The sequence below is a fragment of the Elaeis guineensis genome, chromosome 8 (assembly GCF_000442705.2).
Source record: "Elaeis guineensis isolate ETL-2024a chromosome 8, EG11, whole genome shotgun sequence".
NCBI lineage: Eukaryota > Viridiplantae > Streptophyta > Magnoliopsida > Arecales > Arecaceae > Elaeis > Elaeis guineensis.
Window position 1 is genome coordinate 15523152 of NC_026000.2, and position 18332 is coordinate 15541483.

At 35.2% G+C, this 18332-nt stretch overlaps 2 protein-coding genes across 2 annotated transcripts; one reads left to right on the plus strand and one right to left on the minus strand.

Annotated features, from left to right (window-relative positions):
• Window positions 1–9586: 9586 nt before the first annotated feature.
• LOC105050253 (uncharacterized) lies at window positions 9587–10674 on the minus strand. Its single transcript, XM_010930206.3, has 2 exons — window positions 10520–10674; window positions 9587–10183 (listed from the first exon to the last, which is right to left on the minus strand). The coding sequence occupies exons 1-2, from the start codon at window positions 10532–10534 to the stop codon at window positions 9740–9742; spliced, it is 459 nt and encodes a 152-aa protein (XP_010928508.1). The 5' UTR covers window positions 10535–10674; the 3' UTR covers window positions 9587–9739.
• A 3370-nt stretch (window positions 10675–14044) lies between these two features.
• LOC105050279 (uncharacterized) lies at window positions 14045–15358 on the plus strand. The gene is made up of 5 exons (XM_010930230.3): window positions 14045–14440; window positions 14507–14612; window positions 14705–14786; window positions 14891–14945; window positions 15099–15358. The coding sequence occupies exons 1-5, from the start codon at window positions 14108–14110 to the stop codon at window positions 15246–15248; spliced, it is 726 nt and encodes a 241-aa protein (XP_010928532.2). The 5' UTR covers window positions 14045–14107; the 3' UTR covers window positions 15249–15358.
• Window positions 15359–18332: the final 2974 nt, after the last annotated feature.

Here is an 18332-nt window from a genome sequence, read left to right on the forward strand (position 1 = left end):
CAAATTATAATATGGTTGAGAGCGTTCAGATTATCATCAATCCTTGTAGAAGCCTATATGGAAATTAATTAGTCACAAAATGATTTAAAACCTTATTTACAATTTTTTTTTTTGTTCTCTCCCTTCTCTTCTGCCATCACAGTGGACAAGAGGGAAGGAATGGTAGGAAAAACCAGTAGCTTTTCCATGTGGGGATTGGATGGATCACATATTTCAAATCAGAAACTAGCGATGGTGGTGGTGGACACCCGGATGGCTAACAAAGGTCTGGGGACTTTGGTGGCCCCATTCCCTATTCTTCTCTGAGGCAAGCTTTTAATAAGTTGGGTTAGTGGGATAGGTCATCATTCATCTAATGTCACTGGTGAAAGAAGCCTCATTCTTCATAGTTAAGATCAAGTGGCTCCAAGCTCATTGGTGGCTTAGCAAGAGATAACTATGGGAGAATGGATTCCATAAATCCCAGAGATTGTGGATCGACTTTTCTTTCCCTCTCTGCTTTATAGAAAGCAAGCCGAGGAGCAAAGACTAAGGATTATATTACATTTGAGTACAGGAGAAATATTCTCTACCGTGAACCTTTCTGCCATCAATTATTAGTCTAGGAATAGGATTCATAAAAGTACTAATTATCTATTCGATTTGGTCTCCAGATGAACTTAAAGAACTAGGATTTCTTCGAAATGCTGGTGGTTCGGTTGGTCTACTTTTCTGCTACTTATTCCCCTTTTCTAATTTCCCGCTGCTTTGAGTAGCTTGGCTTTGTGTAGATTTTTATCAATCGCAACAATCCAAAAAAGATAAACTTATTAGGTTTTTATTTCACACAGCTTTCTTTATTTGAAGATGAACTACTAGAAAATGGGTAAATAACTAGTTTCATCCAAAGCAAGGCAACATATTTTTAAAAAAATATTTATATGGGATTTGCTTTGGCATTTTTACACATTCTAAATAAATTTAATCCTCGGTATTCAACTATAGAGGATGAACACCTACTGTCACGCTCCGAATCCAACAATCGAATCGAGCACATAATGCCAGGCACTTTTTAAGACAAAATTCTAAAGAACATGCAAAGCCTACTTTCACATTCAAAAATATCACATCAAATCATATCAAATAGTGATAATAAAAATAAATCTCTAATTTTATTGATTCAAATAAAATATATATCACCAATATCTCATTATAATCAAAATTAATATTTATTTAAAATAAATTAAATAATTTTTTTTTAAGATCTTATTCTCCTCACTACTCGATTCTAAGTCCTATAGAATCTTCTAAATTTGAAAAAAAAAAAAAAAAAAGAAAAGGTGAGATTTATGGCTCAGTAATTTATCAATATCTCTGAGGAATCAAGCATAACTAATTTTAAAAAAAAAAATCATATAATAGTAATATATAACAAGTTATTTTTTCTTTAAAACATGCCATGTAATTTAATAAGTATCCAAAAATTTTCTCTTAACTTTTGGTGACTATGGCCATAATCAGTCCTATGATAAGGTCTAAGAGAGACTAGCTCCTGAATAATAAACATGTGACACATCACCATATGCTAGCGATCAACCCCGATTGGCTAGGTAGAAAAGGAACTAGCTCTGATTCACACGATCACGATTAATCCTGTGACAAGGCTAAGAGACTAGTTTTGAAATATACACGCGATGTATCAGTATATGCCAATGATCAGTCCCAACTGGCTAGGTCCAAAAGAACTAGCTCTGCCAGTGATCAGCTCCGACTGGCTAGGCCCGAAAAAAATATGTTTCTGATATGTGGCCAACGATCAGTCCTGTTTGCTAGACCCGAATCATAGTCGACTAGAGAGTTTTTCTCATAATTTTATAGTAATCAATTTCTCATACATTATCAAACCAGTTTTCATAATAATATCAAATTAGGCTTTCCACATCTTATTTTTAGAAATAAAAGAATAATTTATTCAAAAATTATTCAAAAATAAATAAGTATAATTTAAAGATAGGGAATACATCTCCTTTCAAATTCATAATCATGCAAATGTGATGCCATACTCGATCTAATATTTTGAATTATTTTTCATTTAGAAATACATAATTTTGAACTACAATAATTTTTAAATATTTATATATATAATTTTTTTATATATAAATATATAAATATATATATATATATAATAAATTCAGAGATAAGAAGAAACTTATAGCCTTGGCTGATACAAATAATACAACCTTCAGACTCGCAGCTCAATCTCTAGATCTGATGCTTGTCTGGTATTGAAAGCTCTGGTCAGATAATTTTAAAAAAAATATTCTTAGCCTTCAATAAAGAAAGAATGAGAGCAAAGAGAGAGAATTTCGGTCCAAGTCATAGTTTGGGCTAGATCCGAATTATTGAAAGAATTTTTTTATTGGATCAGTCATAGAGAGAGAACTACATGAAGAGAGGAATGATCTAGAGAGAGAATATTTGAAAAAAAATTAGAGAGAGAAACTAGAGAGAGAAATTAGAGAGAGAGAAAAATGGAGAGAGAAGGTAGAGAGAGGAGAGAGAGAAGAGAGAGAAGACTTTCTCTCTTTTTTTTCCTTTTCTTTTTCTTTTCTTTTCTTTTCTCTTTTTTTTCTTTTTCTTTCTCTCTCTCTCTTTCTCTCCTTTTTTTTCTTTTTCGTTTCTCTCTTTCTTTTTACCATGAAAAATAGGGGAAGGAGGAAAGCTCGGCCAACCATCCCCACGGTGGTGACCTCAGACCAACAACGACCCCTCGGCATCTGTGGTGATGGCCCCAGTCCCCAACAACCATGGCAATACCATATCCGATGACTGTAGCCGGTCCGATGGGAGGAAAATAAAATAAAACAATAGAGAATCTTGATTCAAAAAAAATCTGGCAACTCGTTGGTGGGAATCTGGTCAAAAGATGGAGAGAGAGAGAGGTGAAGACGATTCCGACGATGAATCAATGGTTGTTTTTCAAAGAATGGCCAATGAAAGTTAAAAGGAATTTTGTGAATTTTTATCGATGATTGATCAGCTTTGAGGTGATATACTTAAGGGAAGGGATGAGGACTTTTTATAGACCATGTCCTACGGCTCTCATCGGAGTCCGAGGGCCCTAGGACTCCTATTCATCGTCAGACTCGAAAGAGGAGGTGGATTCCTATCGGGAGTCCCCTTCCACTTTTTTTTTTGCTTAAGTTTTATGCAGAAAATAAAAAAGATTCGAGTCTTTACATTTTTCTCTCCTTAAAATAATTTCATCCTCGAAATTAAGTTATCTGAGATAGAGACTTCAAAAGTATACATCGATCATGTCATCCTTAATCTTCCAATAGACTATCTTATATAGTATTTATTTCATAAAATTCTAATATAATTGAATTATGTAGCATCTCAAGCTCATTCCCTTCATATCAATTTTTTAACTTTAAAAGAGTAATATTTCAACCTTATATTAAAATATGAAAATTTTTTATCCATTACATTGATTATTTTTACTTAGAAATCATAATCGACTCAAACTATCTTTGATAGAAACTAAAGAAAACCTAAACATCAGACATTCTTCATAATTACAGACTTCTTTCTTTCCTTTTTTTTTTTTTTAACCTTCTAATAATTTAACAACTTGACTTTCCCCTTAGAAAAACCTCAACTTTCTACATCAATTTGAATAATAATGCTAAATCTTGAAAAATAAGATCTATGCCAAAACATTCTAGGTTCGAGCCTAATAAAAAAACCATCAATCCGTTAACAATAAACTTGAGATGTCTCAGGTTCTTAACATTATCTGCAATAGAATAATCTATTGACAAAAATTACATAGCAATGTCCAAATTAGGTCAAGAATCAATAGCATTATCCTTTCATTATCAATAAAATCCTTCCTTACTTAGAAACTAATGTCTTCCATCACAATATCAAAAAATTAATGTTTCTAATCAGTTCAAATCACCGTACTTCTGCTACGAACTTTGATCTTAATTTATCAAATTATATAGATTTATAAAAAAAAAATATTCTTGTATGATAGAATCAAAGATATATCCAACCTTCAAATTTTTATGTAAAATTTAGAGCAAAACTTTAAATTTTTTTATCTTTACTACACCTTATCCTTGTATGATAGAATCAAAGATATATCCAACCTTCAAATATTTATGTAGAATTTAGAGTAAAACTTTAAGTTTCTTTATCTTTACTACACCTTAGGCGTAGCATATCAAAATTAAATTTTGATCCAGTTTCTATATTTGAAATCATTGCATAAGCTTCACTACTTCTCAAAAATCCAATATGTCTAGAATTAATTGGAGTTAACCCTGGATTTATCTTACAATCATTTAGATAATTTTCAAACCAATCTTTTTTTATAAAAAAATTAACTTCAACTTGAACAAACTAGAAGACCTCATGTCAACATCTTTGTAAGTAAAATTAACTTGATTATTTCTTGTAGAGCTCCGTTCATCATAATCCTTAGCGTCAATCAATAAATCCATGCAAAATCTTGTCCCTTATATATTAAGATTTATATAAGGCGTTCAAAATTTAACAAAAAGAAGATATGTTAGATCGATTCAGAAATCTAAACTTTGACTTGAATAATTAATATACTCCACTATCTTCAACAATCATAGAAAAAATTAAGAAATCTAATCCAAAGATAGTAATTCGAATTATTAAAGATTCTATCATAATATGTATATCATACTCTAACAAAACTAATTTTTTTATTTAATTTAACAATAATATCAAAATATCCTAAATTCACTTAGAAAAGTAAACTTTTGATTTGAAATTCAATATAATTCAAAAAATCAAGAAATCATATCCAAATATGATATTTCAAATAACTAAAAATTTTATCAAGATGTGTATCTTATATTCTCATAATAAAATTTAAATATATTTTTATCTAAATTCGAGTTTATATATAATCCTCTTATAGGTTCAATGTTTGAAAATATTTCTCTCATATGATGTAATTTCTTCTTAGATCACACCCTAACTAACTTTTTTCTGATAAATCTAAAATTTGTAATGATCAGACTAATAATATTAAAATTAAAAAAAATATCATGATATTTATCCATATAAGTTTAGTATTCCAAAATCATCTAAATAATAATTGAACGAGTATACTTAATACAACATATCAATACTTCCCTCTTCATTCCAAGGTCAACACTTCTCATACTTAGGTAAACTCTATTAATTAAAATCCAATATATAACTCATCAATTCTATTATAGACATTATATACCACTTATGCATAAATTTTATCATAATATCTATTAATTTGAAATATCAATTTTGAATCCTTTCTACAATGTCTATCATGTCCTTAATGATCATAACCTCAAGTTCAAATACACTAAGATCACAATCCCAAATGATTATAACCTTAAGCTAAAATACCACTTAAGTCATAATTCTTAAACTTTGATATCATTCTATCACGTTCTTAGTGATCATAATCTTAAGCTCAATTCCCCTTTTGTCACAGTCTTTAGAGATCATAACCTCAAGCTCTGATATTATCTATCATACTCTATTGATCATAATTCAAAGTTTTGATATCACTTATGTCACCGTCCCTAGTGACTTTAAACCTAAGCTCTCGTATCACTTTGTCACACCTCAAATCCAGTAATTGGATCAGGCATATAATCTCGCATATTCCTTAGGGTAAAATCTTAAAGAACATTCAAGGCCTACCTTCACATTCAAAAATATCACAACAAATCATACCAGATAGTGATAATAAAAGTAAACCTCTAATTTTATTAATTCAAATAAAATATATGTCAATAATGTCTCATCACAATCAAGATCAAAATTTATTTAAAATAAACTAAATAAATTTTCTTTAAGATCCTATTCTCCTCACTACTCGATTCTAAGCCCCATAGAATCTTCTGGATTGGAAAAAAGAAAAAGAGAATGTGAGCTTTACGGCTTAGTAAATTATCAATATCTCTGAGGGATCAAGCATAACTAATTTTTTAGAAAAATAACTATATAACAGTAATATATAACAAGATAATTTTTTTTTTAAATATACCATACAATTTAATGAATATCCAAAAATCTTCTCTCAGTCTTTGGTGACTACGACCACAATCAGTCCCGTGATAAGGTCCGAGAGAAACTAATCCTTAAATAATAAACACGTGATGCATCACCATATGCCAGCGATCAGCTCTGACTGGCTAGGCCCGAAAGAAACTAGCTCTGATTCATACGACTATGATTAGTCCTGTAACAAGATAAAGAGATAAATTATGAAATATACATGCGATGCATCAGCATGCATCAGAGATCAGCTCCAACTGACTAAGCCCGAAAGAACTAGCTCTGCCAGCGACTAGTCCTAACTGGCTAGGTCCGAAAGAAATGCATTTCTGGTGTGTGACTAATAATCAATCCCATTGGCTAGATCCGAATCATAGTCGACTGAGAGTTTTTCTCATAATTTTATAGTAATTAATTTCTCGTACATCATCAAATCAGTTTTATCATAACATCAAACCAGGCTTTCTACGTCTCATTTTCAAAAATAAAAGAATAATTTATTCAAAAATTATGCAAGAATAAATAAGTATAATTTAAAGATCAAAAAATTATCTCCTTTCAAATTCGTAATAATGCAAATATGATGCCATACTTGATCCAATATTTTAAATTATTTTTCATTCAAAAATATATAATTACAAACTATAATAATTTTTAAATATTTATATATATATAATTTTTTTTATACATAAATATGTATAAAAAATAAATCTAGAAATAAGAAGAAACTTACAGCCTTGGATCCATCTGATCTAAATATTATAACCTTTAGACTCGCGGCTCAATCTCTAAATCTGATGCTCGCTTGACATTGAAGGTTCTGATCAAATAATTTTAAAAAAAATATTCTTAGCCTTCAAATAAAAAAAATGAGAACGAAGGGAGAGAGAATCTCGATCCAAGTCATGATTTCGGTTAGATCTGAATCATTGGAAGAAATCTTTTATGGGATCAGTCGTAGAGAGAAAACTACATGAAGAGAGAAATGATCTAGAGAGAGAAAATTTTAGATAGAGAAGATTTTTAGAGAGAATAAGTAGAAAGAGAAATTAGGGAGAGAAAAAAGTGGAGAGAGAAGGTAAAGAGAGGAGAGAGGGAAGAGAGAAAAGACTTTCTCTCTTTTTTTTTTTCTTTTCTTTTCTCTTTTTTTCTTTTTCTTTTTCCTTTTCTTTCTCTCTCTCTTCCTCTTCTTTTTTTTTCTCATTTTTCTTTTCCTTTTTACTATGAAAAATAGGGGAAGGAGGAGAGCTCGGCTAACCATCCCTACACTAATGACTCCAGACCAGCGATGACCCCTTGGCACCGATGGTGATGGCCCCAGTCCCCGATGACTGCAGCCGGTCTGGTGGGAGAAAATAAAATAGAAAAACAGCGGATCTCGATTCAAAAGAAATTCGGCAACTCGTCGGTGGGAATCCTGTCAAAATAGTGGCAAAAGAACCCGGAGAAGATGGAGAGAGAGATGAAGACCTCTTATCTTGATTCGAATCAGTGGTTATTTGTCAAGGAGTAGCCAACAAAAGCTAAAAAGAATTTTATGATTTTTTGCCGGCGATTGATCAGTTAGGTACTTAAAGAAAAAGAAGAGAACTTTTTATAGACTATATCCTAGGGCTCTCATCAGAGTTCAACGGCCCTAGGACTCCTATTCATCGTTGGACTCGAGAGAGGTGGACTCTACTGGGAGTCCTCCTCTTTCACTATTTTTTTTTGCTTTAAATTTTATGCAAAAAATTAAAAAAAATCTGAGCCTTACATGGATTCGATAGGTAATGAATTTTAATTATTTTATTCTCAAAAAAAAAATTCTTTCATGATCACCTATTCCACTACAATCCCATTAGCGTATTATTCTCATTCTTCTCTCTCTGAAAAAATTATTATGTGGACCAGATCCAGAGGACTGATCTAATAATTATTTAAACCATTCAAGACGAGAGATGTGGATGCATCATGTCATCCATCGTACACGTGCCCTAGGATTTGGACTGGTCTATCAGATCTCGTTCATCTAAAAATTTTTCATCTCTCCAGGCATGAGATCGATAATTCTCATTTTTTATTAAAAAAATTTCAGGTGTTTTACCATATGAGTATTCTCACGTGCTAAGCCATTTTTTTTTCCTTTTCTTTTTTTTTTGATGCAGTCACCAGGTACTTATTAATTTAAGCCCATTCCGAGCTTCATCGGGCTTGGAGGAGATGGGAATACGCGAGAGCGGTGCGCGTGGTACTGGAGAGAGAGTTTTTTTTTTGGGTAGAATTGGAGAGAGAGTTCGCGTTAATATGGTATGCCCGGTTCACAAAGTGATGTAAGCACAAGGATACGTTCAGTAGTTTGATCCATTTTATTGGGTGTACCTACGTATGCGTGCGTAAATATGCACATATATACATAGATATCATGGCGCTATTAACTCTAGACATGGATGTCACACTCGCGCGCACGTATGCCACAATAGCTAGTTATTCTACAGTGTAGCTAAAGTCGATCCCCATTCTCTAAATGCGACCAAATTATATTGTTTATAACATATCTAGGTTGCAGGTTGCAAGAGCATGGGTCAATGTAATGGGTTGGCTTGTTATGGTCGAATTGGAAGAGCTAATTTGAACCTAGACTCACCCAACTTAATTAGTGTATGCCAAACTAGGCCAATATTATGCGACTTGGGTCACGATTGGGAAGCAAAACCCCAATCCAATTTTAAGTCAAATCAAGTCCAAATATAGAGCTTAAATAGAAATAGCAATAGGTCAAATATAGATCAATCGGCCAGTATCCATACTTACCATGCAATTAAGAATTCTATATTCATTTCCGCCGCATATCCACCTTGGGTTGGGTCTAAATAGTTTGCATCAAGTTGGGTAATTCATCGTGCAAACATTTTAAAATAATTATAACTTTAGATGGAGGATTTAGATTAAGATTATTTTGGATCGAATCAATGTGGGGCATGTTATTGCTCTCACACAATCTAAATCCACTTCAGGTATTTGTCTAAAATCTATACCCACCTTGAGGTTTAAATGGATCAGGTAAAATCTGTCTCATTTAGATTGGGTTGGTTACAATTGCCATCCTAGACAATCAAACCAACCCAAGTCCAACATTTCTAACTGGAGGGAGGGAGGGAGAGAGAGAGAGATTGTCTTCTATCAATATCAATTTATGCACCATCACACCGATGGACAAGCTTTCCACCATATGAACTAATGAGAATGGGTCTATGCCATTTCTTTCTTGAAAGAAAATGGGTGCATACGATGTCATCTAGTTTGCGTGTGGAACATTTTGGGAGTGCTATCTCTTGCTCCAAAAAAAAAAAACAAGAGGAAAGTGCTCTCTCTTTCATGGATGCAAGACACATGAGTTTGACCGGAGCAATCTATCCTAGTTTTTTAAAAAAAAAAATTAAAAAAATTTAAAAAAATATGCAGCACGAAACGAAACATGGAGGGCCATGGATTCCAGATACAAAAGCAGGTACTTGAATGCGAGGCCTTTAAAAGTCCCGAACGCAGAACAAATTTTAAATTGGGCCTACACGGGCCTTGCATCATTGTCCATACGTCTCATACTACGAGACCCTTACACCCAGACAGATTCCAAAGAACACCTACATCCGAATCAATAGCCATTCATCAACGCAGATACTCGGTAGAACATCTACACCTCACCCTTCCCAGCTGCAGCTTCCTTGCTCGCTTCCTCCGCAACTGGCTTCACCTCCAACTCTTTCTCCTTCTCCTCCAACTCTTTCTTCTTCTCCTCCTCGGCAGGAGCCACCGGTGCCTCCTCAAGGGCCTTGGTCTCCACGGACTCCTCGGTGGGAACCTCAGCTGTCACCTCTTGAGCCGGCTTCTCTTCAGTCTTCTCTGCCACTGCTGATTCCTCCAGTACCCCTGCCTCGGCCTTGGCCACCACCTCCTCGGTCTTCACCTCCACAGGAGTCTCTACCTCTTTGGTCACAGCATCGGTTGCTGCCTCCTCCTTTGGCTTCTCGACGGCTGCCGGTGGTGCTTCGACCACTTCCTCCGTCGGTTCTTCCTTGGCCTCGTTTGGTTGCTTTTCTGCGTTCTCCTCTGGCAGTGCAGTAGTTACTGGTTGGACCTACAGGATTCCATGATTAGATTTAAACATAAGTCGTTTAATTGATGAATTTTGACTTTGATGGTTTGGCTCAAAGTACCATTAGATCAGAAAATCTGATCGATGCTTAACATGCACGTACTCGTTTTAAAACGTATTGCACATTAAAAACTTTTCATTAAACCTCGACAAGATTAATGAACATATATGCTGAGGGGATACAATACATTCCTACATGGATTTTTGTAGCATGGCATATTAAGAAATATTGATCAAAGCTAGTACTAAGTTAATAGTATCATGTGATCGATCATTGTAAACCATTAGAAAGAAGAGAACAGAGAGTGGTGGAGCTACCTCAACAGAGGCCATGAGGATAAAGCAGGACTAATGGTAGTGTTGTAAAAGCAATACGGGATCAAAGAAGCCAAAGGTGGTGATGTGAAGGAATGGTTGTGGGATGGGGGGCTATTTATAGAGGTTTGGAGAGCTCAAACCGGGGAGAAAAGAAGAGAGTAAATTAATGGTGGGCATGTGTTTGATTGATGAAGAATCTTGAAATTGGTTCACATCTCGTGACACCGGAATGCAAAAAGTGAGTCTAAGGTGGGGCAGGATATGTATGACGTTGTTTAATTTTTTTGGAATGGAGGTTAGGAAAGGCCAAATGAGTGCAGGCCACCGTCAAAGTTCATGCACCTTCACCCTTCCCATAAGCAATTACCCCTTGTGAATTGTGAATTGGGGGTGTGTTGTGCTCGGTGCAGTAGGGTTTAAAGGCGACCTTTTGATTGCCCATGCACGTTGTAGGGTCCTTGGTCTGCCAACTTTTTCTTCTTATTTGTACCCTCGTTTTGGTGGAAACATCCGAAATTAAATGCGTAAATAAGCGCATGCCTGTTTGATTGGTTGAAGTGTTGGTGCTAAGAGTGTTGGGCTCCGTTTCAGCATCATGTGCAAGAGTCCATAAATTATGTAGAAGTGAATTGGTACTTGGCTTCGGATCTGTTTGTTTGATCAAAGATCATATGCTTGCATGTGAGGATAACACCAAACTTGCATCAAAAGGATGATGAGATCTGTAAGAAGAAAGGTATCCAACTTGCGTACTCCAAAATAAAATGTGCAACTGACTATTAAGCAAGGGCCATGCATTATAGCACAAATTAACAGGTTAAGGTTATTTTTTAGCCCATCCATGCAATGATGATGCATACGTTTTGTTCATTAGAATAAGATCTTTAAAATGTGTATTTAAATGGTGCAATGGTAAAAGGCCACTCATACTGTCATACATAGATGTAACAACATATGCTTGTTGCGGACTGAATGCGGTGTGATGTCATCATTGTCAACAGGGCATCCCCAACTAGTGGACATGACTTAATTTAATCAAATGATGATTGAAGCAAGGAGATTGAACAAAGGCTTCACTAATTTTCCAATTGTGCATATTTTAAAATCAAAGCTTAACGACTCTTTAGATAATTAATCTATATGATTTGATTGAAAATTTTATAGGATCCGTAGATTGGACTGTCCATTTAAATATGACTTCATATCAACAAAATACTATTCAATGTAAATCTCATAGAAAAAAAAAAGATTTCAATTCCTGCAGCTCAAAGGTTAAGATTGGAATTAATTTGATCTACTCTTAGCAAATGCAAGCTAGATGGATCAACAGATCCAATTTTCATGAAATTTTTGGTCTAACTCTATAGTAATATTCAAATAAATCTCAAAATATTATAATTAGTTATCATACTAATAAAAATTAAAATATGCGAACTAGCAACGTGATACATGTCAAACAGTTGAATACTATTCTTATCAGGAAAAAAAAAAAAATTGTTGAATACCATTACGTGGTTATAGTGGATCCCAGGATAGCAAGATGCATTTTGCCAAATATACACATAATATGTTGTTTTCAAAAACTTTTACATTTTAAGGGCTGTGTCCACCAAAGAGCACCATATGTGGGAAACGTTGGGAAATCACGCAAGGCTTTTGGCCCTTTGTCCTCTCCCCTGTTTGGTAATTGCCATGCGATGAGGGTGTGTCCTCGTCACCCTTTTTAAACCCACCCGATAATGGCCCCGTACCAAACGACCAAAAAGAGTCTGATAGGATTCGACTTTGGGAAGGGCGGTGGATGCTGTGGGCCCCGACACCGTCCTCCGCCATCAATAGCGTCCAAGACGCTGAGGTCGATGCTGACCTGGCGACGGGTCTTCCATCCTATCTCACGACAGCAACGCCGGTACCGGGCGGTGCAATTGGGGCCTGCAAGTAGTCCTCCAGTTGTTTGCTTTCGTCCTCATGATGTTTGTATGATCCAGAGCTGCTGATGGTCCGTAAGAAGGAATCAAATTATTTGGATATTTTTATGAAATTGAATTGAAAAGTTTTTAGAAACCAGATTTATTAGTCTATGCAACTTATATTTGCTCAAAATTTATCCAAATCCAGTCAGCATCTTAATCTTTGGATTTCAGAAAGAAAAACTTCCCATTGAGTTTGATCGAGGCGATATTTAATTAATATAGGGCCATGCTGACGTAGACGGTGTAATTCATAAATCGTATAAAATTTTTAATCCAACTTTGTAGGAATATCTAAATAGATCTGGATCAAAATCCCCTTAAAAATGTATATTATTTAAACCAGAGGCATGGCCCATCATCCGATCATGTGTCTGATTTCATGGCATGATCTAAATGATGACAGGGCTGGATACGATGGATGACCCATGTCATGTCGGGAAGATTCCTTGCTATTCTTTCACCAAGAACGCGATTTAGTTCGCCGAGTTCAAAATTTAGTAGAGTTTGCAGGTATATAAGCCTAAATCCGATGATATCTATGAATTCTGTTCATGCTTTTTGACCTTCTCAAATGCACAAATGAGGTGAATGCAGATCTGAAGAACCATTGGATGCTCACTGGAAGGCACCACGAGATACTGCAATTCTTAGAAACCTATGATACAAACTGTATACAAGATATACCATCAATTGGTTTGTCACGCATTTATATTGGCTAAATAGTGAGAGCTATTAGTCATATCAGTCCGATAGGTTGGATCAGGCTAAATGTTCAGTTCAGTTCAGTTCAACCAATAAAGCCGCAATCTGAATCCTATCCAGCCCAACAATGAGTCCAACCATTTAAACCTAATTACGATTTGGAATGAGTTTGGTTATTTTGGGTTGGGTTAGGTAAAATCAAGCATGCTTCAACTCAAGCAGGATTGGATTCGATTTTCTATTTTAGCTACATGGATTACAATCAAGTCAGGTCAGGTTGGAAGCTCAGTTATAGAAACTCAATTCAAGTTTGAATTGGGCTGATTTAGGCTATTAATATATCCAGTGCAGTCTAAGCCTAGCCCGACTTAAGAACATTTGGTGCCAGACATAGCAAGCTAACTCAGAAATTTTCCAACTGAATGCTAAACTTAGACCCATGGAGCGGCTTTTCACCAAACAAAAACACTCCAAACCATGCACCAAATCAGAAACACGCAGTAAGCCAAACAAACATAAGCGGGCAAACAAAACTTCAGCTACCTTTCTTAGGCCAAAAAACATTCGGCCCAACCTTTTTGCAGTCGTGAACCGGGCCTGATTGTTACATGCATAGGCCTACGGGAACCCTAATTGGGCCCTCCCCAATAGGTTTTTAGCCCACTTAGTGGGTGTAGGACAACCATTGGGGTGGGGAAGGAACCTACCTTACCTTGCCAATGCATGCATGAGAAGCATTGCTTCCATTTCATCCTATTCTTTCCTTTTCTTTGAAATCTAACGACATGAACACTATTCTCTTAACACCTATTTCCTCCCTTCCAATCCAACCAAATCATCATCACCCGGTGGAGCTCTCTTTCTGCCACACCAAAAGGGCTTCTTCCTACCCCCACCCAAACACTCTCAAACCATGCCAACCCCTTCCACAACTGCACCCCTCCAAACAAACAAAATTCTGGTAGGCATGCACATAAATCATCATCTTGCACATCCTAAATCCTTCATTTATAATCCATTGAAGACGAGCATCTCCATAAAGAAGCCCAGTAATTGGTTGGTCCCACATGGAAGCCAGTCCTCATCAGGCCCCGGAGGATTAGATTTCCGCAAAATAGATAGGGTCATAAGATTGCACTCAGCTATTCAGAATCGCAACGTTAAAGAATTATTAGCCTTGGCTGCTGAAGAATGTCGAGATTACTTCAGTGTTCTTCCCACCATTGATTCTGTTGAGCTGAGTAAGGTAAGAGTAAATCTTGCACTGACTGCCAATATAATTTTACAGTAATGGCTGCGTTGTTTGTTGTAGAAAGTGCTGGACATGTTCTATGCTTTCTTACTGGCAAACCGGATACAGTTGGTGATCAAGCCGGCAATGGATGGGGCAGTGGATGTTGGAATAAAATGTTGTTTAGGTTTGTTTTAGGTTAAATTTTGTGCACACTGCACTTGATAGCTAGATTTGCATTATGCTATAATTTTAATGGAGGAGAATTTTGTCTTCCAGAATGGCCAGAGACTCGCTTGCCATTCTTACCTGGTTGTAACCTCTACTCATCTCATACCTATTATGGCATGGTGTTTTTAAGGTGAGAGAAAAGTTGATGGTCGATGAACTAAAATCCTTTTGTTTTTATGGCTGAGTATAGCTATATTTCTCATACTAAACCTTACTGCATGAAAAAAATGACAGGAAAGAGACGAATATTTTAGGGGCGTTGCATCATCAGATGGAACTCCTTGGACCGGTAAACATCAAGATACCCCGTTACATAATTTCTGCTATGACCAGTAAAGATTAAGAAACAAGATAAAATTTAATATATTTTGAGAAAAACCCCTTCACTAATGGCAACTGATGGTTTTTTTTTTCTTCTCTCTCTCTCTCTCTCTCTCTGCAGAGGCTGGAACAAATCTTTTTGCCCATGATAGATAAGATTTTACCATCAGGTGTTCTTGAAGGGGAGAGAAGGGTTGCTTTCCTGCATTGCTTGCTTAGTCTGCTATTCATGGTTATATTTCTTGTCTTATTCAAGAACACGTTTGTCTAACGTACACTGCTACCAAGAAAAGTATAATGTATACAAATTAACGCTAATGACTCCTTTTGGATGTACATTAAAAGACAGCTTAAAGGTCTCTGACTCCACATTCGTGCAAATCATGCATAATATATATATATATATTCTCTCTGTGTGTATGTGTACGTTGTTGTGAAAAGAGTGATAAGAATTTATTAAAATTAAATCATCTTTTTTTGTTTTTTAAATTAAACAATCTGTATAATACAATCTCAAACCTCATATGAAAATCAAATTAAAAAAGAAAAAAAGAAGTATCACAAATTAATGAAAGTACAGCAAAGATGGAGGCTACCTTAACCTGGTGAAAGAGTAAGAAGGCATGATGGGTTTGCCTTTGCAGAGGTGAGGATGCCTAATGATTGAGTTTGTTTAGTGGTTTGTAATGAAATGAAATCTCATGGGATCGAATGCCGAGCTTCAAGCATGCATCATGCCCGTAGAAGCCAACATTCCCTTGAATCATTTGACGCTGGATCGTCCTCTGTAGAAGGCAAGAAGAAGATCATCATGACCATTATAGAGGTAAAAGTTGATCAAATAATATCCATCATGACCTATTTTCATATCCTAATCTATCTAAATATAGATAAAATTTCGAGCATCTGACTCATATTTGTATCTGTATCAATCCATATATATATATATATATATATATATATATATATATATATATATATATATATATATATATATATATATATTTATATATATATATATATATATATATATATATATATAATTATTTAGTTTGTATCTAAAGATCTGATTTTACCTATAATCCTATTTAATTTTATATAATACTTATTAACTTTTAAAAAAAATATACAACCATACTTACATGCCATCCTTTTGATTTATTATCTGTTTAGTGATATTTTTGATTTTGTACCCATAAAATTAATTATCTAATCTATATCCGTATTATATTTCAAACTTTCAATATTCGATTTATATCCGTATCCATTTAACATAAATATGTATATAAATTTTTATATCTGACTAATATCTATATATGTATTTATATTCATCAGATAAAATAAATATAAATATGAATATACTAATATCCAATCCAATCTCAATCCTAAACCATCATCAACATGTTATCGGTTACTGTATCTTTATGGTTATTTTTTGAGAAATTGGAGAAAGTAAGTTACTTCCGCCAGATAATATTATAAAAATAATAATAGAAGCTTACAAGTTAGAATGATAAGAACGGTAAGGACTCAAAAAAGGAGGAGGAGGAGTGGCCTATTTCCGAACTCTACAATCTGATGCAGCTAAAACACAAAGATCCCATTCTATCAGATTGACCTACAATCTCGATATAGAGAAATAAAGAAGATGATATAGGGACATTCAAGACATGCGATAGATCTGATTAGATTTGGAAGCCTGACAAATATCTGAATCCGATACATGAATGTTCCTGTAAATTATCTCCAAACTTTTGGTGCTAGCTCTATAATTGAACTTGAATACTGATGATCAATATATCTATATAGAGGTTGAGACATTACTCAAAACTTGAAGGAAATGTTTGTTTGCTGCACTTCTTGTCCGGTCCTCAAAAAGTGATTAAATCTTTTTAATCAAGGTCAAGTGAACATTTGCTTCGCAATGGAAGATTATGTTATTTCTTTCAATCCAGATAGACCACAAAGTAATGGCAACGAAGGTGTTATAAGCTTTGTGAAATTTTTTATCAACTTGCCATTTACTTGTTGGTAGCCAAAGATCAGTGACTTCAGTTGGAACTGCATTTTGTGGAAGGATGTGACACCAGATCTCCTTTGAATAAGGGCATGATCGATAAGGAAAGGTGATTTTGGGTTTCACTGTGGAAGCAACAGAGTGGGCAACTACTAGGACCTTGCACCCCTTTTTTATCCAGCACCTCCCATGTTAGAATCCGTTTATGGTAACACAGCCAGTTGAAGATTTTGCATTTCTCTGGTAATGGGAGCTTCCAAATAATGCAACCAAAGTGGGAAACAACTCCTCCATGAATTAGAAACTTACAGCACTTGGAAACAGAAAAATCGTTGGATGAGGACCATATCCAGCATCTATGATCATTCTTATCCAATCGGATTTGGTCAGGAAGTCTGCTACGCTGACATTCTTATTTGTGGCAACCATATACAAGATAGGAAATAAGGAGCAAAAGGGAGCTTCAGTGAGCCAAGGATCATACCAGAAAGAGGTGTTTTTGCCATTTTTAGTCACAGGAGTCGAGATGGATTTCATAATCGGAGCGACGTTGAGAATGCTTCTCCAGAAGGGAGAAGCATTATGATGAATGTTTCTGGAGTCAATAGATGTAACCGACCTCTTGTGGTATAATTTATGAATGAGGGTCTTCCACGGTCTGTCAATATCTGAAAATAAGGAATTCCACCACTTGATTAGGAGAGCTGTATTCTGAACATTTAGATTTATAATTCCCAGACCTCCCAATTTCTTCAGACGAGAAAGTTGCTCCCAATGAACAAGGAATTTAAGTTTGGAGCAAGGATTTTGATCTCCCCAGAGGAAGTTTCTGCAGATATGATTAATTTTTTTGATGATAGTAGCTGGTACGTGCAGAACCGATATCCAAAAGATGGGAGTAGCTTTTAACACTAAATTGATGAGCACTAAACGTCCAGCTAATGTCGGTACATTCCTCTTCCAACCAGATAATTTCTTTTATATTTTCTCTAATGAGAACTTTCACTCTAAAGATTTGATAGATCTATAGTTGAGCGGGAGGCCGAGGTAGAATAGAGGGAGTTTTCCTGTCTGACAGCCAAGGATCTTTGAGAGTTTTGATATCTCAGCACTTGTTAGCCCAATCCCTATTAGCTGTGTTTTACCAAAATTTATTTTCAACCCAGTCAGCAGTTCAGAAGCATATAAAATAAACTTGAGGTTGTTGAGATATTTTTTAGCAGGGTGACAGAAGATAGCAGTATCCAAATCTTTATGGTTGTATCTTCAATGTGCAACATTCTCCTTTTTTATAGCCTCTCACATGCCCGCATACTTCAAATCTAGGATTGAAGGATT